General features: G+C 36.2%; 1 protein-coding gene across 4 annotated transcripts; it reads right to left on the bottom strand.

Moving 5' to 3' along the window:
- Window positions 1-435: 435 nt before the first annotated feature.
- On the bottom strand, window positions 436-16,181 carry LOC139759155 (kelch-like protein 24). 4 transcript variants are annotated; one of them, XM_071681192.1, is made up of 11 exons: window positions 16,026-16,162; window positions 14,953-15,028; window positions 14,568-14,744; window positions 13,495-13,605; window positions 11,371-11,560; window positions 7,569-7,657; window positions 5,697-6,282; window positions 4,243-4,351; window positions 3,311-3,432; window positions 1,936-2,145; window positions 436-862 (listed from the first exon to the last, which is right to left on the bottom strand). In XM_071681192.1, exons 3-11 carry the CDS (start codon window positions 14,739-14,741, stop codon window positions 471-473), a joined length of 1,983 nt encoding a protein of 660 aa, XP_071537293.1. In that variant the 5' UTR covers window positions 14,742-14,744; window positions 14,953-15,028; window positions 16,026-16,162; the 3' UTR covers window positions 436-470. The 4 variants fall into 4 exon arrangements, with proteins under 4 accessions (XP_071537293.1, XP_071537292.1, XP_071537294.1 ...); XM_071681191.1 differs by lacking the exon at window positions 14,953-15,028 and having other exon boundaries at window positions 16,026-16,181; XM_071681193.1 differs by lacking the exon at window positions 14,953-15,028 and having other exon boundaries at window positions 14,568-14,853; window positions 16,026-16,148.
- Window positions 16,182-24,732: the final 8,551 nt, after the last annotated feature.

The raw sequence follows: 24,732 nt of genomic DNA, 5'->3' as shown, positions 1-24,732 counted from the left end.
ACATCAATACGGAGGAAATTCAAATATTCCCTATGGTGATCACTGAAATCTAGATAAAGAGTCTCGGCTTGTGAGTGGAAGGATGTCAAAGCCTGATGGCTGAAGTTTACGCAATTGAAGAAAGATTTACTATTTGTAGAATAAGGAGAACAGCAGGAGGAACAACTTGCAAGTGAAGTCTACCAACACCAGCATCTATTTTCTCACATTCATTTGCCATTTCCTGACTTCGTGAAGTAGCACCAAGAATAGCCACAGAATAGCCTTGTTTGCTCACATCACTCTTTAGCCATCATGAGTAATGCACCAAAACCAGTGTCTCTTGCAAACTTATATAATTATTTCAAAACTAGTGAACCTAACAAACTTATTCAATTACTTGTAAACTTAACCTAACTTTAAAGAATTATACATGGTATTATGTAAACTCCAATAAAATCTTCTACATCATTTATTTTATCTTTTCCATCTCATGTTTTGAGTGTGAACAGGGGAAAGCATCCCAGGGAAAAGGTGGTTTTAGCAGGATATGATGTAAACATATAAGGATCACCTTCCTTTTCTCTCCAAATCTCTTTGGCAAGGACTCTAAGAGGCTCACATTGATGGGAATCTATTATACCTGACATGCTGCACATTCCACTATTCCCAGATGGGGATGTGTCTACATTACTGGTGTGAAGTCCCTCACAAATATCCAGTACTTCGATAACATGGCTGTCATCCACATCATCATGAGTGAAGTTGTATATTTTTCCATCTACAATGCACACGTTTAATGGTGGAGTTACAAAATTACCAAACTGTGTAATGGTCTGGTCCTCTTCCGGGGAAAATTTGTAAACCTGAGTAGTGCAAAAATCTGTAATAAAAAGAAAAACATTAATAAAGCTTCATATCTTTTACACATATAACACTGCATTATATTTTACACATGGAGCTTTTATACTATTCATTTTCTTTTCCTACTTCACAGTTTTAACCAGGTTGTGGAACTTGTGAGTTCAAGACAGTAGATGAAGTCACAGCTAGTGAACTGATCTGAATACTTTCATTATCATTTGCTAAAATCACTACTGTCACTTGAAGAAGGCTGACAGCATCTTAATCATCAGAACTACACTTGCATATGGTATCAAAGGTGTCTTTTATCACCATCAAAGCCATATTCTCCCAAAATTCCTTAATTTCTCTAGACTAAAACCTTTCATTTAATGATTTATTCAATAAACTGAGGTACTGTGATAGCATACTCCCACCGGGTGTCGTGCAACCTATCTCCAAGAATGGCAGCACCTCTTAGGAAGACAATAAGGAGCAGGGTGAAGTGCTTAAAAAGTATTATATGGGTTAATGAATGACTAAATAATGATGATCGTTAATTCAGTTTTAAGACAAACACACCTGGTTATTGAATTTTCTAAAACAAACTCCATCAAGCCCCAATACTACAAGGACAGTCCCATCCAATCCATTTTGAACAAAATCAATAAGCTATAGACAATATATCAAGCTATTCTTTAGTATATGCATAAAAGACTTTAACAACCCCTTCCCCCTTGCCATACCATAAATACTTTATTTCAAATTTCTTTATTCCTTTGTCCCAGCTGTTATATGTTTTTCACAAATACGAATGCAAGATATAGAAACTTTATGGTTTTGCCTTAAGAAATAGTTAAATTGGACCAGTTACAGTTTTCATAGTAGTAGTTGGTAGGAACATTAGATAGGAGCCTCCAAAAGCACTGTGCTAGAGTTGTCCTCTGCCATTGGTGTTCAGGATGAGATGCTAAAGGCTAAGAAGCAGCATTGGAGTTGAACAGTTATGGAGACATTTGCGATGACCAACCCCTAAGGGAATTCTCAAAGGGAATGGGCATCAAGAGATATAGATAGATACATAGATGGACAAGCAACAAACATTTGACCCACCTATCAAATACACAGAGTTTTCCCATGTGAGGGCTGCCCGATATCCTTGTATGCTAGGGGACCTCACTGGTATAGCTGACCATTTTTTCATTGTTGGATAGTATGTTAGTAGCTGCATTTCTTGAGTAAATACCATAAGCCTCCCTTTAAATGCACAAGCAGCACCTTGGCTTACACAGTGTGGCATGTCAGGACAGTGCAACCAATCTCCTTAAAAAACAAAAATAAAATGTAAATTCCTAGAATATACAATAATTTACTTATCTTTAACGGTTCAGTAATAGTTTTTACTTTTCCAAAAGAAAGAACAGAAAAGGAGGCAAAGTGAGGATTTTCCCTCTATGGCTCAGTCCTCTGTTCTTTACGCTACCTTTAAGAACCTTCATGCATATACATAAGTAAAGTTCAAATAAATTATAATCTTTTAATGCTAAACTGCCTCTCCTACCCTTATGAGGTAGTATAAGGAATGATAAACACCTGACTTAGATGAACATGTAATTCATCCCATTCATTGCTGCTGTTACATATATGCAATTTTTTATTTCCTGTTCAATGTGGCTCAGTAATACAATGGCAAATTCTTATTTGCCTCCCTCTGCTTCAAGGTGATACATACAGCCATTAATGCTTGTAGTGACTTCCCATGCATCATCATCAGAAGTTACAGCCAAAATTTTTTCCATAAATTGGTCAGCTTAGTAAGGATATCATGGAAACCTGAACAAGATTTGCACTCCTCTTGTTATGCAATAATTTGTAAAGCAGTGATACTCCAACACAAAAATAATAATAATGATCTATTAGTGACAAAAATCCTTAGAAATCATATTTGCTTGAGGCAAAAACACTTCCAAACATACCATACATCTCACTAAATATACCTGAAAAAATTTTTCTGACCATAAAGCAGCTTATGTTAGGTATAACATGTAAACAAAATCTCACTTGTTTCAGTTGCATGTCATTTTTATTACAAAAATATATTCTGATTAACTGTGATAACCTTACAAAGATATTTTCAATATTTGAGAATAACCACACAAAAAAAGGGCTACAGCAGATGTTTGGAATTCTGCTGTCTTGACTGCTACCAAAGAGAGACAAGCTAGTAAAGACTTTGCTGTAAGTCTGAATAGCACTATTGAAGTGAAAATCTTATAAGCAGTTAGGCTAAGCTGCACAACTAATGGCAACACTTCAAAGATACATAGTCTAAGTTTTATATGAAAATCATCACTATCTGTCTTTAAAAGATATAGTATTCAGATACTGTACAAATCTTACACCTATATATCTGTGGCTAATGAAAGCCACAAAGTCATACTACTGTGAATAAAACTTAAAAAAGAAAATACAAAATCCTCCCATTTACCTGATTCTGTGTCATACGCATTCACAGAGCTCTGCACAATTCGATGTTTTCCATATCCCCCAAGAATGTAAATAATGGAATCTACAACACAGACCATGTGGTGTCTTCGAGGCTGGGGCAACCTAAGAAAAAATTAAAGATGGAAGTACCAAGGAAAAATTTTTTTTCACTCCAGGGTCAGCATATTACTTAAGGGAAAGGATGACACTATTTATGAAAAGAGAGAGAAAAAACATCTCCATGTCAAGGATTACCTGATTAATCAGCAAAGCAAGTACAATGCACAATAGGAAGATAGCATTACAGATCCTGATTACCAGAGATTTCAGTGATTTACCAGGAACTATGCAATGTACAGTGAATCAGTGCACATGAACCATTTCATGACCAACCACCCACTTTTAAGTAGAAAGCAAATACAGCTTCTTCATTATTCCACAACACATACTCACAAATCCCACAATCCCTCAACAAACACAAGACTAAACAGCTGCCCTCTTAACCTAGTATTAAACTTCACTCCATCACATATACAACCTCATGAAACTATATTCCCAAATTACTTACTAATTACACATTCATACCTATCTTCTGGACATCACCCACATCTCTAGCATTACAATAATTGATTCACCACATCATAAAACCCCTCATACCCAAGATGCAACTTCCTTTCTAAAAACACAGAACAATCACTCCTCAAATGTCCTGCATTCAACCCAACAAAGACAAACACACATCACTACCACATGCCTTGACTTGTGGTCCTGCCCTGGGGATGTGGTCAGCTTCCTAAGCACTACAGCCCCATAAAAGCAGATCCTGGGGCAACAGAGTACGTTAGGGTATGCAATACGCACCCACAAAAATCAGTTATCAGTACCTATTCATTAACATATCACCTAAACCATACAAAAACAGATGAAACTTACGAGTTCTCAACAATCCATTTCTTTGAGACAGTGCTGTACCTCCACAAAGACTGGTTCCAGTTACCATGGCCTAACTGATATTCACCACCTAAGATGTATATGCTCGGCCCTGCAAAAACAGTATATTAATGGAAGAAATTCTCTTCATGATTACGTCTACTGTACAGTATTTGTATTTTTGCACTACTGTATACAGAATCACCTTCCAGAAGGAAGAGTTGGTCTAGCATGTAATTTTTCCACTCCCTTGAAATATGCCAACCAATGTTAAGCACCCCACTGTATAAAGACCCATTTTTACAGTCTCATGATATCAATAAAACTATTTTCCTTAGCCACCCTGTTTGCCATATTTCTATAACAAGAATCAAAAAGCTACGTACAGCTAACTCAAAATCCTTGTATCTGTTTCCTGAGACAGTCTAGAATGTATATGTGTGTGTGTGTGTGTGTGCATAAAGGAGTATATATATATATATATATATATATATTCCTAAGAGATGGGGAAACAAGAGTGTAAAACTTTCTTCTCTCAACACGGTAATCATATAATGAAAAGGGGAATAATTTTCATCAATATCTGCTATCATCTGTGAACTTAATTTATCCTTCAGCACAATAATCTATCCTCTAATCAATTCAATTTTCAATATGATACCAATTTGTCTACAGTGTGAAGCCAAGAGTGTCTTTGCATCACTAGAAGAGGAAATATACAGAACAGTTCCATCCTGATGCACTATATAAAAACAATGACTTCCAATCAGCATTTGCCATGCACTGTGAAAAGCATACCATAGGAATTAATGCTAAAACTTAAGATGCCTATGCAATTAACACTTAAACTAGTGAAGGTTATATTAAGTATGAAAGATGTGGATGGGAATATATCTACTAATACGAAGCATGAGGGATGAATATTAGATACGAGAGGAAATCTTTACAGAATGGTTGCTGGGCAGTGAGACTGGTGATGTCAAGTGGATTGGTGTATAAAGCATCTGACTTTTTACCATAGTATGATGAAAAATATCCCACATGCTCAATGACGATAAAAATATTGGCAAATTTGAGAGAGAAGAATGAGAAATGGATATGAAGGAAAAGAAGACTTTATGGAGTAATCATTGATGAGGAATGTGACTTTGTGGCTTTAGAATGGACCCTGTTAATAAATGCTAACTTGGCCTTAGGTGCAACTCCCTGGATTTGGCAACAACACTCCCCATGGGAACTTCATTGGCTTTTATATAATGTAAGGTGAAAAGATGAAAACATAGGTATGGGTTGAATAATGTAGAGGACACTAAGATTTCATGAGGCATTTCTAGCTAAACTAGATACACTTTTCTTCTATCTGAGATTTTTCATTATCAACGTACATACGATACTTTTAGTTAATTCACATAAATATCAAGAAAACTATCATAATTCATCATTACAATATTACTTACCAACGGAACAAACCTGATATCCTGAGCATTGAACTGGGCCATCACACAGTTTTGTTAAAGTTATCTCTTCAGTTATTTTCTTGGTAACAGGATTTAGTGAGTAAATAACTGGTATATTTTCTAAATTTCTTTTTCGAAAAGACCAGATCAAGTCAGCATCGTCATCATCATCACTATTCTTTGCTTCCTTCTTTCTTTGTGATGAATGTGATCGCTTAAATCCCACAATGCATGGCACTTGAGGTATATGTCTTTTGGAATGTCTCACGGCACTCTCAACTAGGGTTCTTACTTCATGTTCTTCACTATCTTTGTCTGAATCATGTTTCTCAGGATTTGTTTGTTTCTCCACAGAATTACTTGTTTCCTTTTTCATTAGTTCCATGTCCTGATTTTGGCAGGATAATCTTTGTTGTAAATGGGCCATTTTGTACTTTCCTATACCTTCTAATAATTGGACTGCTTCATTGTTTTCACTAACAATATTATAGAACAGCATATTAGATATGTCCTCTCGTGTCAGAGAATAAAAGTCCAAGCAAAGTAAAAGCTTCAGAAGATGCTCAGTTCTCTCAGCTTCATTCTCCTGCAGAATTGGAATAAGAAAAACAATTATACCCTAGCTGTTGAATGTTTCATCCAAATAATTCACATCTACACTAATAGTAAGGCATTCTGTCAGAGACATCCCTATACTTTTGTCTTTACAATTTCTGCAGTAGAAAATAGCCTCAGATGGAGCAGCAATACAGCAAACCAAAGTATTATTCTTCTCCTTGAGTATATCTAAAGGCCAACCAACATTGTAAAACCTGTAAGAAAATTTCATATGCTGAACTGAACTGTGTTGTCAAACATTATAAAATTCTGACCTCATTTTACTTCAGTTCCATAAATTTTTTTTAAAAGGTTTTAATTGTGAATGGTATGGTAAAACAAGAGGATACTGTGAAAGCCTTGGACAAGATTATGTGTGGCAAAGCAGAAGGAGTTGATGAAACTGCAGTTGAGTTTCACAAGATAGGATGTGACAATTCTGATGATTGGGTACTCAGGCTCTCTGATGTTTGTACTGCCCAAGAGGAGGTGCTAGAGGACTGCCAGAAAGCACATACAGGGCCCTTGTATAAGGGCAAAGAGGACTAAATAAATGTTTGAACTATGGAGGTAAATCTGTTAAGTATACCTTGTAAGGTGTATGGGAGAAAAGTGATTGATAGAGTGTTGGGAAGGAACAATGTGGTTTCATGAAATACATAAGTTGCATGGACCTGGTGTTTGTTCTGTTGAATTTGTTAGAGAAACAGGTGAAGAAAGTGAAAGGCTTGTACATGGCATTTATGGATGTGGAGAAAGCATAAGATACATTTATGATGTATGTGCCTTAAACAATTAATGAGGTTACAATACAATATGGATCTATAGGCCATATCCTATTTTATATACCTAAGAATGAAAATCTCTCCAATGTTTATGATTGCCTTGTAAATTTTAAGTTAACAAGTCTCTTAAGATACAAATATAATGTCCAAATTGCTGAGAAAGTTTCTTTTTCATTTCTTACAAACACTCATTCATTCCCTATGACATTTTTCTATAAATATCTTCATAGAATGGACAAGAGTATTTTCAAATTATCCTAGATGTTATAATCATGTATAATCTTGAACTCAATTCAACCACATTCTCATCTGCATACCAAACCAAGAGTCCACACACTCTACATGAAAATACTCATCCTCTTGATTTACACTTTTGTCAACTTGGGAACTTTATCTGCTTCATGCAACATGCAAGACATCAAAGAAACTTACATACACAGAGTTTTCAAAACAAAACTACTGCCTAGCATCTCATTATAATAAACCTCACCTCAATCCAGCTTATAAGTGCTTCCCAAACTGTCCATTCTCCATTTGGCCCTAAGAACAAGGCTGGGTGACTGATATATTCTACCATTTCTGCAAAATACAGGCGGAGGTTGTAACTGAGAAAATTCCAATAAGTAATACAAACTGTAAACACATACGATTATAACTCTACTTCCTATAAGTAATCTGCAGGATAAACTTCAAAGTCCTTTCTGTCCAATTTCTACCAAATAACTTGTGTATGCACATGCATAATCAAACATACAAAGTACACACATATATCAAAAGAGAAAAATCATACCAAAAGTAATGTTGGGAAAATTCCTGTGTAATTACCTGATTAACCAATAAATCATGAACAAGAAAAATAAATTTTTCCAACATTCAAATTCTAGTATGGAGCCCATCATATTCACTCTAATGCTTCAAGTATTCTTTAAAATTTCTATTTTCAGTGGAAATCCACGAACCAGACTACTACACACAAAACTCTTGTTTGGTTACTCTATTCTGGAGCCTTAAACATAAAGCTTTATATATTCAACAATATATGGAGGAAGAGTCTCACCAGTGTTCTACATTACAAAGGAAAGTATTCTATCCTTCAACAGTAATGTTTTTGGTATGTGAGGAACATCATCTACTAATTCATGATCTATTATGAAGTAGATGACAAAAACTTGATAATTATGATGAGTTGTCAGAGCTGGCGAAGAATTTTCCTCTGGATGAACAATCACTGCTCCAATATAAAAGGTTCAGGAATAAAGGCAGATGGGTTACATATTTGAAAAATAGTGACTTTTCAAGAATGAAAAGCTGTTTCTTTGAAAGAATCTCTAGGATCCCTAGGGATTAGAGAGCTCTAACCACTTGCCTTCTGATGAAGTTAATGCCACTTCTCGTTAACCACCTATTCAGCAGCTGTAGCCTGAAATTCATTCTGAGTCTGCTCCTCTACCAATCAGTCACCTCCATGCAATGATGATGTCATTGTGCAAATGGCCATCACACTGGCTGCCTCATAATTCTCAGAACATTGATGTCCCCCAACAGTGGTTACTGATGGCAAAATTAAAGTTTTTTGAAAGAGAAGGGAAGGTAGAGTGGGAGACAGCAACCCAGAAGTTTGCTTGCTAGATATCTTCCCGGGGAGAAAAAAATTTTCATTCTTCAAAACCCTTGCTCCTGTCCAGGGTTAGCTTGTTCCATGAGCTTAAAGAAAACCAGCGAGGTGGAAGTGAGTTAGAGAAAAACTTCTCATCCAAGAAAACAGCAGGGTAGGAACAGCATCTTCACAGTTATCTTGTGGCATAAAAGGGCTCCTCTGCCTCAAAGGTGGCATGCCCAGTGCCAAGCAAGATTGTAACAAGCGTCTGAGATATGCCAAAGACATCTTTTGTTTTAGCCTCCTGGTAAAGGTTCCCTAAAAGGGCCAGAGGAAACTTACTTCCCGACATCATGGACTGTAACATATATGCTGAGTTAGGCCATCAAAACAAGTCTTTTAATCCAAGATAAGAGTATCCTTAAGAGTGGTAAAAGAAATTCCTGATTAAATAAAAAAAAACTACCCCTTGATAATTTCACATAATCTCAATGAATTTTATCTGAAAGTTAGCTTGGCATCAGGCATGATGCTCTTCAACAGAGGTCTTCCAAGATGCAATCAAAATAGGAATATGATGAAACTTATCTGATTCAATTTTTGCCAAAAACCACAGGTTTGGACCAATCTTAACCACAGACATGCCAACACTGAAAAAGAGAAGGTACTCAAGCTGTATGCCTGGATGATGCATCTCATATCCCCAAGCAATGACTCCCAGGACAAGAGAATCTTACTTAACAAGATCCTTATGGAACACCAGGAGCTCAAGGCATGTGTACTCTGGGTTACCTGACAAGTAGGACATCAAGAAGCGAAAATTCTAGAGGGTGGGGGGGAGAATACCCCTAACATGATTCAATGTCAAAAAAGATTAGGCTAACTTTTTATCTGTGACCCAGCTCAGTGTACAAAAAAAAAAAATAGCAACAGGCACAAACAATCTTGGAAAAATATAGAAACTCATCATAGACACCATGGTGAGCAACTCTTTAGTATAAATACTTTCCATACTTTTCTTTACATTAAAAGTTTGACCCTACTGGGGGTTATGCTGTTTTTACCCTACATGAGGGCCCCTGGTCCCATAATGCTTTGTGGCACAGCAATGATTGAGGTGTGGGACAAATGAGATTAACTGGCCAAATGATCCCAATCCATCAATTGTGACTCTGGGTGATTTTCTCCAAAAGTAGCTCCCAGTGCTCCTAATCCTATGAGAAAAGTAGTCTTTACAAAACAGGAAACTCCCTCACCCCATGATCAAGCCATGCCAGTCAAGGCCAACTGGAGAGAAGCAAACCAAGGAAGCTTGGCCGATTGACAATCAACCATGAGTGGCACAACACTGGAGCTTGAATCAATGTTGGCCACGAGTCCCTACCCATAAGAATTCCCCATCAAAAATGGCCTAAATACTAAAAGTTTCTGCTGTAATACAAAAAAATAATCCATCTAGGCTCCACAAAAAATAGAAGGGGAAGGGGAAGGGACAGAAATGCCACCAACCACTAAAGAAAACAGAAACAATTTAAGTACTTATGAAGTAACAACAGGATGTTCTGAGAAGTGAAAAAACCACATACATATAGACACACTAGGCAAATCAAGAATGGATACATATCTGCAATAGGAACATCTGTAGCATTTGGGGATCTCTAGAACTGTGAGGCCACCTGTGTTGTAGCCAGCATGATGATGACATCATCATCATGCTGCAAGTGTTGAATAGGTAGGGAAGGTTGTCAGAAGCACTTATTTACCTCACCAGAAAGCAAATGATCAGAGGTTTCTAACCCCTTGGGATTTTAGATATTCCATCAAAGCTCACAGGACAAACCAACCCAGGAAAGACAAAAAAAGGCACACAACATGAAACTAGAACACCACATCTTTCTCTATTGTCTGCATTATCACAATTCCATCCACTTTGACAAACGGACAAATCCTGCAATTTCCAGAAGTCTATGGTTCCAATCATACCATTTCTGCAACTGTGTGTATTCTAAAAGTATGGCTATGCCCTGCAAAAGCAACACGGGTCTGAAATAAGACCAAGACTGCTTGCTATACTGTAATGCACCCAATCCTACCTATACAGAAACTCAATATATAAAAATTGGTTTTAAAGAAAAAATTAAGGAACTATGTACTTACAACATATGGAAGACTAATATCAATATCTATATAATGTTGAATCTTTACCATAAGTTCTAGGGTCAAAAGTATTCAATTTAGTATTCCAGTCCTTACATGCATTTCATTCTGCTTCAGTCTGTTTTGTTTTGGTTTAGTATACATCCCAAAGTTTCCTTTGGGCACCAACAATACATATTGCAAGGATCTCACCTGTGACTGTTTTTCACCCACTTTCCATGTTATAATGTAGCTATAGTAAATCAAAATGACTGGTCAAAGAGCATTCACTGCTGGAGATAGCAAAGAAGTAAAACAGACACCATATATCAATTACCTCAGATGTAAAATTTGGTGCACTCAGTTCTTTGGCAGACTTGTGGCGAGTCTTAAACCTAGCAGCTTCAGATGCCAATCATATCATGACAAATATGAAAAAAAGCTTAGCTATAAGGAAATTTTCTAAATGGACAACTTATCGAGAGGATACATATTTTGCATAGAATGATGGTGTATATATTCTTATTAACCAATTCACATAAAATACGGAAACACATACCACTCAGAGATAAATGATGAAACTGTGGTTTCTTCACTATTTCCAGAAACTTCCAAACTGCAATTGTCAGAGCCGCTGTTGCTATGTTAGAAAGGCCCAAAGTAGAAGTAACAAAGTATACTTCTAGGCATGTGTCACAGGACAGAGATGCTAAAACTTGCTGCTCACATGCAATCTGCACACTGATAAACTGAGATAAGTCTCTGTTAATATTCATAGGTAAAGGTCACTATTACCATGCAATATACAGTATTCATTATACCATTCACATAATGCTCTGTGTATATTCTTCACTGAAAAGGACACAAAATGATGCTATATTCATATGAATCTTTTTCAATGTTTAATCAAGTCTTTTTCTCATGGTGCTGATAAAACTGCCACCCTTTAAGTTTCAGTCATCTTTTGTTCCTATAAATCAATAAAGTAATATCCTTATACAATGGCAATGGGTCATGGAAATGGAAATGAGTTCTTATGCCTCATCAAGTCTTTCTGTCATTCTGCACATTTTCATGCAAATAAGGAAAGCTGTATTGAGGTGGGTTACTACTCGAGCATGAAAACCATAAAAAACCTGCAAACTTTACATTATGCAGTCAGTTTCTCTTACACTAGGATAAATAACAATGGCCACTATAATAAATCTTTAACATTAAATGCCTGGACTTACAGGAAATTGGTCAAAATTTGGAAAAAAGGAGTCTTCAAATTTTCTGTTTCTCATTATAAAATGAAAGACATACATGAATAGGTAAAGGATATGTACAAAAAAGGGAGCTAATATATCATACAAGAGCATGGTATAGCAATGAAGAACATACAAAGAACCCCCATTCACCATTTCAAAATAAAAGAAATACAAGTAGAAGTAAAGGATACCTATAAATAGAGGAGCCAACATAAATGGGCAGGGTGTACAGCTAAAGTACACATGCATATGCTGAAGAAGGGTGGTGGAGGAAGTTTGGATGAGGGTGGGCATCACTCATATCTTCTGTTTATGATTCTAAGAAGAAAGAAATATATATACAAGTAAAGGAGACGTACAAACAAGGGCCCTAACATACATCATTTGGCTGTAGTATAGTTTGCTGAAATAAAGGGAAAGATCCCCATAAGGGGTGGCAGACTAAGGGTTGAGGAGGGTGTGTGTGTGTGCCATCATCACAGCCTGAAGTGTCAGTAAGTCACCATCCACGCTGTCCACATATGGTTAGAGATAAAGTTGACACCTAGCAGCCTGATATGGGTTGTTCAAAATAAGCCTGCAAAAAATTGTGCTTATACGATACCCAGGTAAAATTTGCAATTAATAAGGTAACTCCTGGCACTCCCTAGGCAGGTAGATATTTTATGACTAACAGTGTTTAGCGTTTATGCAATCCTTTTTGGCTAAGGATTTCCTACTACGATGTGGTTTCTACAGCTGGTTGTCTTAAAGCTCACCATTAACTTCTCTTCTTGAAACAAACACAGTGCCTCACCTGCTGATGCTACTTAACACCTGGGTGCAAACTGGTCAAATGTTTATAATGAATATTGCGCAACAGAAAGCAATCCAGGATTTTGAGCAAAGACACCATCACGATGTTTTCGCTAATGGTATGAACAAGTCCCATATAGTTGTTATGGCCAGGTGGTCTGAAATATGGCTACCAGGATCCAGTGGCACTTCTGGGAAGGATTCATGGCTCATCAACATATTTGTGATTAGTTAACAATTGGTTTCTGGTAATTTGGGTTAGTTTAGTCATCATACAAGCTGTTAAGGCCACAATTCATTTATCCAGTGCAAAAACTTATCAACTCTTCATGTTTCATACAAAAGAACTTTAATTTACATTTTACATCACTTTTGCCTAATACAGTACCTCATATTCTCATTAATCACAAAACCTTGTTAATTGCTCTACACATTATAAAACAGCAATTTCTCCACACATCTCATTAATGATTCTTCAGTAGATTACAAATTTTAAGAAAATGTTACATATAACAATATCTCTGACGAGCTTGTTGTAAATGAACAAAGATTTCCAAAAAAAACTCTTCTTTCTATTAACCAATGAAATTGAAAAAAAAAAGGGTAACCTATGCTATAAAACTCCTAACATAGCTTACCTGAAGCATGGCTGCAGTTTGAAGTAAGGCTAGCACATTGTCTGATGGAATGACATAGCTTCCTGACTCAACATACTGAAGCAGAAGCAGCAGACAATCAGCGTCTATACCCTAAAACATATTGTACAATTATTGGTTGATGATGAGAGACTTGGTGATAATGATCCATCAGATGTGATACTTCCTGTTCATTGTTCTGTAAAGTAACATATAATAATCATTCCTATAAATTCAAACACATAAAACTACAGTATAAAGAATGAGACTGGGAATATTTGAATTCATATGGGCAAAGAGTCAATTACATATCGATTCTTGGTAAGTGTATAAACAAGAAAATTTAACGTATCAGCATGTTACTTAAGCATACTAGACAGGCTAATAAAACAGCAATCCTGTTTCTCATCTGTGCATGTAATAACATAGGAACAATATAATAAAAATGGCACACCACATGGAAAACACACTCATGTAATTCACTGAATTTGATATGGTTAATAAAAATATAAAAAGATCAGAAAGAAACCCATTATCATACAGCTGTATTAACTACATACAGCAAAATCATTTCTTTGAACACATAATTTAGGAATTCCAAATGAAGTCACGAGAAAGATAAGAGTGACCAGAACCGCATTAACTTGAAAAGGAACTTAGAAAAACTTCAGAGCTTGTCAAGATACATGGCTGATGCAAAATGATGAAGATGGCCAACATTGAAAGAAGAGGTATACACAACATGGCTATAATCTGCTAGGAAACAACCTAGAACATCAACAAAAATAGGCCCTGGGGTCATATATCACATGTATAAAGACTTCTTAATTAGAGATGACAAGAATTTTCAGGTTTTGAAACTCAGTGTCTTCCAAAAAGGTGCTGAGCCAATAAAAGAGGGAAATGACTACATGGATGAGTGGAGGTTGGAAATGCAAATTTACCATGAAAATGAAGTGGTGACCGTGTAAAAATAATTGGATAACCAATATCCAGAGGGTGCCTTAAAAAGATATCAAAACCAACCTTCCCATGCCCATTTCCAAACAGTCTTAAACAAGCAGCTATCTAATTACCTGAAGTTCTATGGTGTCTTGGGCATGTTCAATAAAGTTGTTGGAAAACATAGCCCTGAAGTAGTCACTTGATGCCATAAGCTTGGATTTATGACACATGAACTGACGTCCTTCAGCAACCAAAGTAATGACATCTTCATTTATCTGGTTACGTTGTATTATTTCATCAGCCATTACCTACAATGTAGCAATTTACCCTTGCATTTTTATCAATAATTTACATATTTCCATCAATATGCTTTCATTAACAAGTCTTACAGCTGAAGAAGCTGCCACTCTCTTTCTCCTGTCAAAACAAATGACACATACAATACCACAAACTCAGAATACTGTAGTTCATGAATATCTATATCATAATAAACCATATAAATGTTCAATAACAAACTTTCTGAAGAATGGAACTCTAATCTCTTCATCAAGGGTCCAGACAGTTTGCAAAAAGTAAGAACGGCTGAACAAGCCTGAAAAAACAAAATTTCTACCTTACATCTTGGCTACTAGAGAAGGTCGCATAAGGTTTCCATAAATTCTATTGAATTCTTACAAGTGTTTTACCAAATGTTTCATTAATCAACCCCACATTTTCCCTAAGATACATAACCCCCTCAAAATCACATTTAAAAATATTCAGTACTACACAATTATAATACATTACACTCAAAAACTGTTGTAAACTAAACACTATCTACCACTGTAAAACATAATCGCACACTATCAAAGAATTTTAATGCAAGGATACATAGATAAATCACCATCATCTTATATATTTTCCCTGACACCAATAAACCTCACTGTTATCACCTTTTCTGAAATCGTGGAATAAACTATAATGCACTGGATCACACTACGCAACCATAATTGTATTTTCTCTTTGACACTACCATAACAAATAAACAAATTCTGGCTGTATCGAAAACTAGCTTTGATGCATAAGTAAAATTAAACCAGTAAAGCAAACCAAATCACTCTATTTCATAAGTAAACTAAACCAGATTGTGGGAAAAATATAACTAACCCAACAATATCCTAACCTAATTCAGCCCTATTAAACCAGTCATAACTTTGATATTTCCCTACACTGGAATCTTAATGGCTTTTAAATGGCATATCAATAATATCGAATTATAGAATTAATTCCATCTTGGTACAATATCAAATTCACGCGTAATAATTCGACATGATTTTGAATTTAATACTAACAAGCTAGTTAATAATTTACTCCATTAACATGTGTAATAATGAAAATATAGTCTAACCAACCATAGCCCAAAATTGTGTGAGATTATCTTACAAAATCCCTTGGCTAGACTTTGTATCTTGGTCTGGGTCACGTAAGAGGAAAACCTACACCACAAACTGACATGATCCTGTGACAACCACTGAGAAAATAACCTAAACCACTTTGTTGACATATTAATGTTGAAACAAAGTGAGAAACTCTTTTGATCTATAACTTACAGTGTAGAACAAATGTATTAACTCCTTAATTCCAGTCAAATCTCCCAGCTTTCGGGACTAGAGATTAGATATAATTCGACCATTGAACAGGTAGAGGTAACCCCTCATGCAGACCAACAACATAAACATCAGCTGAGGCTTAACACCACAGGCATCGCTAATGTAACATAAAATTCTGAATAAAAATTCTAAGTTATACCAGCTGACAGCAATAAAAAAGGCAGTATATATTTCATACAGTTTTTCTAATAAAGTGTCAATTCACTTATAAAAAAAAAAAAATAACCTGTGCGCTCTGTTCAGTACATACAAATGGGTCCTCTAAGGCGGCCTAAGGACATGGTGGCCGTATTCACAAGGCCTTACATTTATTGTATATATTGTTAAGTTTAATGGCCATCAATTCCCGATGCTTGTCATTCCGGAATTCTAGCTACAACATTTACCAAACACGTGCGGAAAATATAAAAAAAATAATTAGTTCTGAGGAACAGGCTCGTATTATACCATACACTAAGAATATATATATATATATATATATATATATATATATATATATATATATATATATATATATATATATATATATATATAGTGTGTAATTCAACATCTTCCTCAATATGCGGGAATCTTAATTGTATATTGACCTAATCAACAGCATCCTATCCATCAAGAACGGTTCTGTATTTGATAAATACTTGAAAAAACAGTAAATAACGTCATGACATCGTAAACCCTAACTCAAATGATCTAACCATAATTAAACTAACCAAGACCATAAAGACCCGATATCGTAATGTTAACTACTGCTCTGATTTTTGCTGATCTATTCTACAACTAACGCACTCCCCTCGTTGATACATAGCCTTTCGTGGTCCCATCTCATTCCATTGGGCCTTTCATGATAACACCAACCATGGCATTTACAACTGTAGTTCATGCATTACATGGCATAAATGCAGGGCATTTTTCTTTTTTTTTTTTTTACTGAAGGTGGGGGACATATGCTCTCCAGCCCACCCTCCAGTTGTTCCATTTTAGAAGACATTGGGAAGGAAAGTGCTCCTTCAGTTGGGGAATTCTTTTTTATTACATCATCTTATGGCATATATCACGTGTACGGTATAATATCACACATACAGTGTCTTTTTTTTTTTCAAACCATTTTACACTTGTTTTCCCACCTGGCACTGTGTGACAGCAATCACAGGCCTTTATGTAATCATTTTCACTGTCCCTTTCCCCTTGTCTTTTTAAAGTGCTCTTCTCGAGGAAAATATGCCATGCAGGAATGACGCGCGCGCCTGCCTTAACCATATGGTTGCTTCACAGCCGCGACCAAAACTCACACCTCAGATGGGGTGAATGACCTCCACGCGTTGCATTTTCTCGTCTTCTTTGACTAAGTTCCCTATAATACAGAGTGATCTTATATACCAATCTTCCCTGTAATATAGTGATCTTATATACCAATCTTCCCTGTAATAGAGTGATCTTATATACCAATCTTCCCTGTAATATAGTGATCTTATATACCAATCTTCCCTGTAATATAGTGATCTTATATACCAATCTTCCCTGTAATAGAGTGATCTTATATACCAATCTTCCCTGTAATAAAGTGGTCTTATATACCAATCAAGTTTTGAGCTTTCCTTCATTACCTTAGAGGGTTCATTATACTCCTCTTGATAGGCGGCTGGCCAGGATCTGGATGAGTTCGAAAGAATCTGCTTCCATGTTGGGGTTGAGGGTGGAGTAATGGCCGTGTCCCATTGAGTACCATGTTAAATGGGTCGTCCCGACTCCCGTAGTGATGGATATAAACAACATTATCATACGGATCTATACAACAGAGTATCATCAAGGTATTTCTTCCCATTAAAAATGGCTAGGGGTATTTCTGCCTGAGATACAGGCACCAAGGGGAAGTGTAGCCATTCTATCTGCCTGGTCACTTGTGATGTGAGCCACCGAGTAGATAGATCTGGACAGTAATTTGAACTCAAGGGAAAAAAAGAACCATAAGGCACTGTCTGGTAGGTCATCATTTTTGGCATAATATTAATTTACAAAACTTAGCAGATCACGCAGTGTTACGCAGGCTTTAATTAAATTCATGTTGGTAATTTCCATCATTGTTTTAGGTGAGAACTCACGAGTCAGGATGATCCATCTTTACAAAGACAGAGTCCTTCAGACAGACAGACGTCAGCTCGTTGGGGTCTTTGGACGTCAGACGTCAGCTAATTGGGGTCTTTGGGCGTCAGACTTTGGAATGCTTTAAGCTGATTTCCTTACAGAAGTTTGCCTTTTACTTTAAAGTTCTCGTATGAAGACCTGTGAAATACGATGACGGTAAATAAAAAGACTGAAATAGAAAGGTTATACTTAGGTGATCTTTCATCTAAAGTTTAAGTACGGTAATAAGAATTCTTCCCGTGTGTGTGGTGGTTGGGCAGGTCAATAATCAGCAAATTAATCAGGGACCCTGTCATGACCGCTTTCATTTTCTGTAAACTAGGTCATGTCTTTCCAAAAGTGTCCTTTTGAGGGATTTTGTCTGTTGGTGTGGGAGAAACAATTGCCCATCTGCGACCGAGGTAAAAATGGCGAACCTCTTTCACCTTAATGCGGAATAATTCGTCACTTTTCAATTACGACAATTTTCATGCGAAAGACGTATTAGGTACTGGTCTACTTTTGATTTGATCCAATAATATTAATTTGACCAAGTACTCTGTATTTTGTACTTATTAGCAGAAGAGCCAATAATAGTTCCCTGTTACCAAAGGCAGCATTCTGATGCGTTGGCAAATGGTAACTTCTTTGATAGGATATCTAACAAAAAATATTTTCATGCTGCTGTGCTACTGTATAATAAAGGATATAGGAAAATCAATGTGTAAAGTGTATTTTCAACCTATGCATCTGCAGTTACTTTACATTGGTTTTGGCTAAATTTAATTGGCAATGCATTGTTCCTGGCACTCTGCATAAAGTGAAATAAAATCTAAAGAAATAATCATGTTCTGTGGCACTGGTAGCACATTAGTTCATAAATCGAAAGGTTTTTGGTCTTGATCCTAGTAGGGGCAATACGTTTTTAATGTATTTTCCTCCTGTAATTATACTGTAATAACATGTATTGCATATTACTATACTGTATAATACAGTAATTTAAGATAATGCATGGTCCAGATTTGGATGTTGTAACTATAAGACCAGAGTATCAAAAAGTAAAATGAATAGTGAAAAGACAGCAATGAAGTTAGTTGGCCACAACACTTAACACTGCAACGTAAACACTATAAATAAACCACTACTTAAGTATGGTTTTCATCCCCAGATCTCTGGGCTATGAACCCAACTAGTCTTCCTGCATCATTTCTCTAGTTCCCGATGAACTTGCACCTTATCAACTCAAAAATCCAGTTTGTTCTAGAACTTGATCTTACTTAATTCACAGAACTGACATGGCCAGATAGCAACTGTAAAGTGAACGCTACAGCTATAATTCTCTTTAAGAGAGAGTCTTATTCTTAGCATGTTTGACATATGATTCTGATTCTGGACTAAATACATTAATTACATTTGTCGGTCATAATACTTACCACTGAATGTAGCAGCACAGTGGGAAAAGTTCTCTCCCTCTGAAGGAATAGTAGAGTACTCAACTTTTCAGTATCTGTCAACATACATCAAGTACCTGGCTTAGCATCTAATTGTCAAGATACCACTGGTAACAGTCAAATTAGTACAAACCAAGATATTCTAGGTCTATAACCAGCTAGAATATCATAAACTGGAGAGGGCAAATTTCGTGAAATTTTCTAATAATACTGTTAACAAAACAACATTTTAGGATGTTTAATCAAACAAGTCTGTTGGCGTTGATGGCATTATACAACATTTATGAGAACGTTGTTTGACCTGGTCAATGATGATGATTGTATTTCTGTGATGGTTACATAGACTAAAATATATAACTGAATGTCTTGAAACATAAAGCATTTGCACCAGTACAAGCTGATAGTTAATACCTACAGCAGGGGGTTTGATATGATATCATCCTCTAGTATGAGGTTGAAAAACCATTTGTTAGACATGGAATAATGTAGCATTAGACAGAATCAAAAGACATCAAGTACACAACAAGCAAGGCACAACATAACAACAGCAAACCATGATAGCGACTTGGAACCTGCCATTGTGTATAGCGTAACCTAGGAAGCCCTCACATTGATTATGTGCAGACCATTCTCACACTCATTCACTCAACAAATGATCATAAATGTACAGGACAGGAAAAAGTGCAGCATAATTTACATTTCAAACCTTAAGAAACTTTTACTTTACTGTTAATATAAGCCATGGCAGTTTTTCCTTTACCTGGGTGAAAATATTACCACAGTACAGTAATGTTGAGGGGATAATTAACAAGAGCAGTGTCTTTGTGACATGACTGAAGTCGTAATATCACAGTCAGCATAAAGACACCAAGACTTTGTGGCTATACCATCCGTGTGAGCACCAAACTTGTACAGTTTAACATCCCATGTCAACAGATGAATAGGTAAAAAAGTGCTTCAATGCACTCTTTTTGAGTTATGGACATTCCACTAAAAGGCAGTATTTGTCAGTATGCATCCTTGTATTGAACAAAAGCAGTCGAAGAATGCAACCATTGTTATGAAGAATGATGTCAACTGTAATGTTTGGCTCATCAGACATGCGGGAAAGACACCAGCCAAAACACTTGCTTTCTGAAGAGCTTTGCCAATTGCTTTTTCACGAGAACAAGTAACAGTTAGATACAGGTTGGGGAAAAATGCTAGAATAAGTTGATGAGTTACATGTTATGTTAAAATTTCTGAGATGAGTATTGCTCACCAGCTGCTCTGCCCTATGTGCCAACAATAGCTTTTGGAACTGAGGTAGCAATTGGTTGTTTTCATTGGTTGGAGTAATTTAATCCTCCAGCTGCCATTATCATTTGTTGTGTACAAACTTAGTCTCAGACTGCTCTTCAAATGCATGTACACTTTTCTGATTGATGTGATCAAAACAAAAAACAAAAAAAACTCTGAGGTACCTTCATAACTGAATGATCATTTTCTCATCAATTTTTTCTGAGGTGCCACAATCTTCAGTATAAATGGATTCATCTCCTTTATCATTATATTTTCCTAAACTTTTTGCACATATCAAAAAATTTCAAGACCAGTAATACCACAAGTTTGTTGTGTTATACAAGACCTTTGGGTCTCACTCTCCTGCCAGGACATACTGTAACAGAGAAGGGAGCCAAGTGAGGGTATTTCCACTAAGGCTCAGTCCTCTGTTCTTAAAGCTACCTCAATAACACAGGAAATGGAGAATATGTAAGAAAAAATTAATATTACAAAATGCTTTATATATATATATATATATATATATATATATATTTCTTTTTCTTTCAAACTATTCACCATTTCCCGCGTTAGCAAGGTAGCATTAAGAACAGAGGGCTGGGCCTCTGAGGGAATATCCTCACCTGGCCCCCTTCTCTGTTCCTTCTTTTGGAAAATTAAAAAAAAAAAAAAAAAGAGGGGAGGATTTCTAGCCCATCACTCCCTCCCCTTTTAGTCGCCTTCTACAACATGCAGGGAATACGTGGGAAGTATTCTTTCTCCCCTATCCCCAGGGATATATATATATATATCAAAACTAAAACTATTCGCCATTTCCCGCGTTAGCGAGGTAGCGTTAAGAACAGAGGACTGGGCCATTGAGGGAATATCCTCACCTGGCCCCCTTCTCTGTTCCTTCTTTTGGAAAATTAAAGAAAATATATATATATATATATATATATATATCAAGCATACATTGCATGACGGTTCCTGTGATACTGAAATGACATCTTTGTCTCATTTTTTCTGAATTTGCTAGCAAGAGAGTGTGCCCATGGTATTTTTGCCTACAAACGTTAGAGTGTTCACCAAGTTCATATTAGGTTTTAAAGCTGGTCCTTGATATTAATGCATAAAAATATACAGTTTCTCATCGAAAATGTGAGTTTAGGTATGTTTGGATATGAATTATCGGTAAGATTTGGCTGCCATTTTGTTCTTCAAATATGGGATGTTACTGCAATGTTATTCTCAAGACCCTGAAATGAAAAGAAAATGTAGTTAGGCAATTCATTTGGTTTTGGTAAATTTAAACACTTCATTTTCAAATTCTCTTAAAAAAGACATTACTTGATCATGAATGACCTTGATAAAATACTAAATTGATGAAATGTGATGTTTAATTAAAGTATGATAGAAAAACTGGTGCCTCATATGCCCTTGTTCAGCCCACTGACAGCATGCCCTGTATATACCATACACTGATCTAGTTCACTCTGTTCCATGGAAGTTTCTCACTCCCTAAATATTCAGGGCCTGATACTCCATCCTTTCATTTCCTTCCTGTTCTCTTCCTTTCTGTTTCCACCTCTGACATCAACATTTTCTTTTATAGTTTTTCTTTGCTTATCTTATTCAATTGCTCAAACCATTTCTACACACCCTTGTCAGCCTCTCTCAATCAGACCACTTACTGCATCATCTCTCTCTTATACTGTCATTCATAACATAATTGACCCATCTTATACCACAATTAATTTTCATGCATATCATCGCTAATAAATCCACACACTTCCTCTCTTTTGTATTTAATATCCAAGACTGAGGTTACATACAACACTGTTGAGTCTACTATACCTTCAAGCATACCCAGCTTTGTCCTATGAGACAGTTACTCATCTTCCTTATATTTGCACTCTCCCTCCTCCAGGTCCTCCACATTTACACTTACATTCAAACCATCCCATCTCATCCCCCTGTTGCACCTCATTACCTTACCTTTGTTCACATTTAACTCTCTACTATGTATTGTCATCTATTAACAACAATTGATTCACATATTATGCCCCTCACCCCCAGCATACCATTGACTTAATCCTTGCTCTAAGACCCATACATTCACCACCTCATCCATAAACAGATTAAACAACCATGGTGCCATGGCATCATATCTTTGATGCAGATCCACCTTCACCAGGTACCACTCATTCTACTCCCTTCCACTCCCACTTTCCTGGTAAAAACTCCTCTGCATTGAATAAATTTCCATTCATCCTAATAATTTGTAGCACCTTCCATAATGCCCTTCTATTAACCTCATCATGTGCTTTCTCTTGATTGAAAAATGCCACATACAATTCACCATCTTTCTCAAAGTATTTCTCAAACAAATTCTTCAAAGCAAACATCTGGTTAATGCATTTTTTGCCTCATCTGAAGCCACTCTCTTCCCCAGTCAGATGATAAAAGCATACCACCACCTTTACACCAACCTCCCTCACCAGGTATACTCCACAGACTTTAAGGTAATTCCATCAAATGGGTGTTTGAAGCAGACTTATGGGTTTTATTCAATAGTTTTTGAAAGAAAATCAAAGGTGAGGGTAGGTAGAATACTCAAGAGAATTCCCTGTGAAAGGCATGCTGCATGGCAGTATAATTTTCAATTTTTAGTGTACAGCAAGGGAGTTTTACACTTGTGGGGCCCCATCTCTTGAACATTCTCTACTTTCATACAACTTTTTAAATTCATGTATGCTGCACCATCTCTTGAACATTCTCTACTTTCATACGACTTTTTAAATTTATGTATGCTGTCTGTCGGTTAAGTGTTACCTGCTTCATTGCTGCCATCAACAGTGTTGTCGACACTATCCCAAGGGATATTGAATTATCCATTTTTGTTGATGATGTGGCTATCTATTTTACATCATTCCCTGAAGTAGCTGTAAGATGCTTGCAAGCTGCTGTTGGTAAAATTACTGATTGGGCAGAAAACTCCAATTTTAATTTCCCTGAACAAAAATGACCATTATTGATACACATTTCATAAGATCAACTAAAGATCAGCAATACCACATGTACCATTGAAAGGCACTTTCATTCCCTATAACAAGGAGGCAAGATTTTTAAAAAACAATCTTTAAAAGAAGATTGGCATGAGCCCCCCATATTAACTCCTAGCTGCTGAATTTATTTCTGCATTCCTCAGTGTGAATTTTCCAGTAAAATACAAAAATCGTAGTTTGTCCATTTTTACTATTTTTTTCTTCCTTGGTGAAACCAGAGTTTCAATGTTTGACATATATATTTGTTAGCAACGTCTGATAACAAGAAAAAATAGACAAAAAATGAAAAGTGTATTTATGGTCTGATGCCTGCAGAATGGCATAAACCTCCTCAATTATAATTATCATTTATCTTTATTTATACATTACAGTACATAACACACTTGCAAAGCATATCCTGATATTATGATGTCCACTACTTAACTAAATTGTGGTGAAAACAATGAAAAAAAATAATAAATGAATCACTGCAGGTGGTGTTGTCATCAGCTGGTGAATGAGTCATTGTTTTATCTGGATCCTGTAACTTGATGTAGGTATGTGGCTGCACCTCCTGGGTGCTTGTGGCATCTGTATGACACCTATAACTTACCTAAATTATGGCTTAAAGAGGTAAAAAAGAATAAACATATAAATAATTCAAAATAAGGGTGTCATGCAAGTGAATTAGTCGCTGTTGCATTTGGAAGGTTTAAACTCAAGCACACGCAGAAAACAAAACTATCTTGGTTCCCATGACCATTTTCA

This window comes from Panulirus ornatus, chromosome 32 (genome assembly GCF_036320965.1).
Source record: "Panulirus ornatus isolate Po-2019 chromosome 32, ASM3632096v1, whole genome shotgun sequence".
Taxonomy (NCBI): Eukaryota; Metazoa; Arthropoda; class Malacostraca; order Decapoda; family Palinuridae; genus Panulirus; species Panulirus ornatus.
Note: the sequence above shows the minus strand (reverse complement) of the source record. Positions and strands in the feature narration are given on the sequence as shown.

Coding starts and splice junctions, on each gene's coding strand:
- LOC139759155 (XM_071681191.1), bottom strand. CDS start 14,741: ATGGCTGATGAAATAATACAACGTAACCAGATAAATGAAGATGTCATT. Junction 11,561..13,494: donor AAACTGCAGCCATGCTTCAG/GTAAGCTATGTT, acceptor GACTTATCTCAG/TTTATCAGTGTGCAGATTGC. Junction 863..1,935: donor AAACTCTGTGTATTTGATAG/GTGGGTCAAATG, acceptor TTTTTATTACAG/ATTTTTGCACTACTCAGGTT.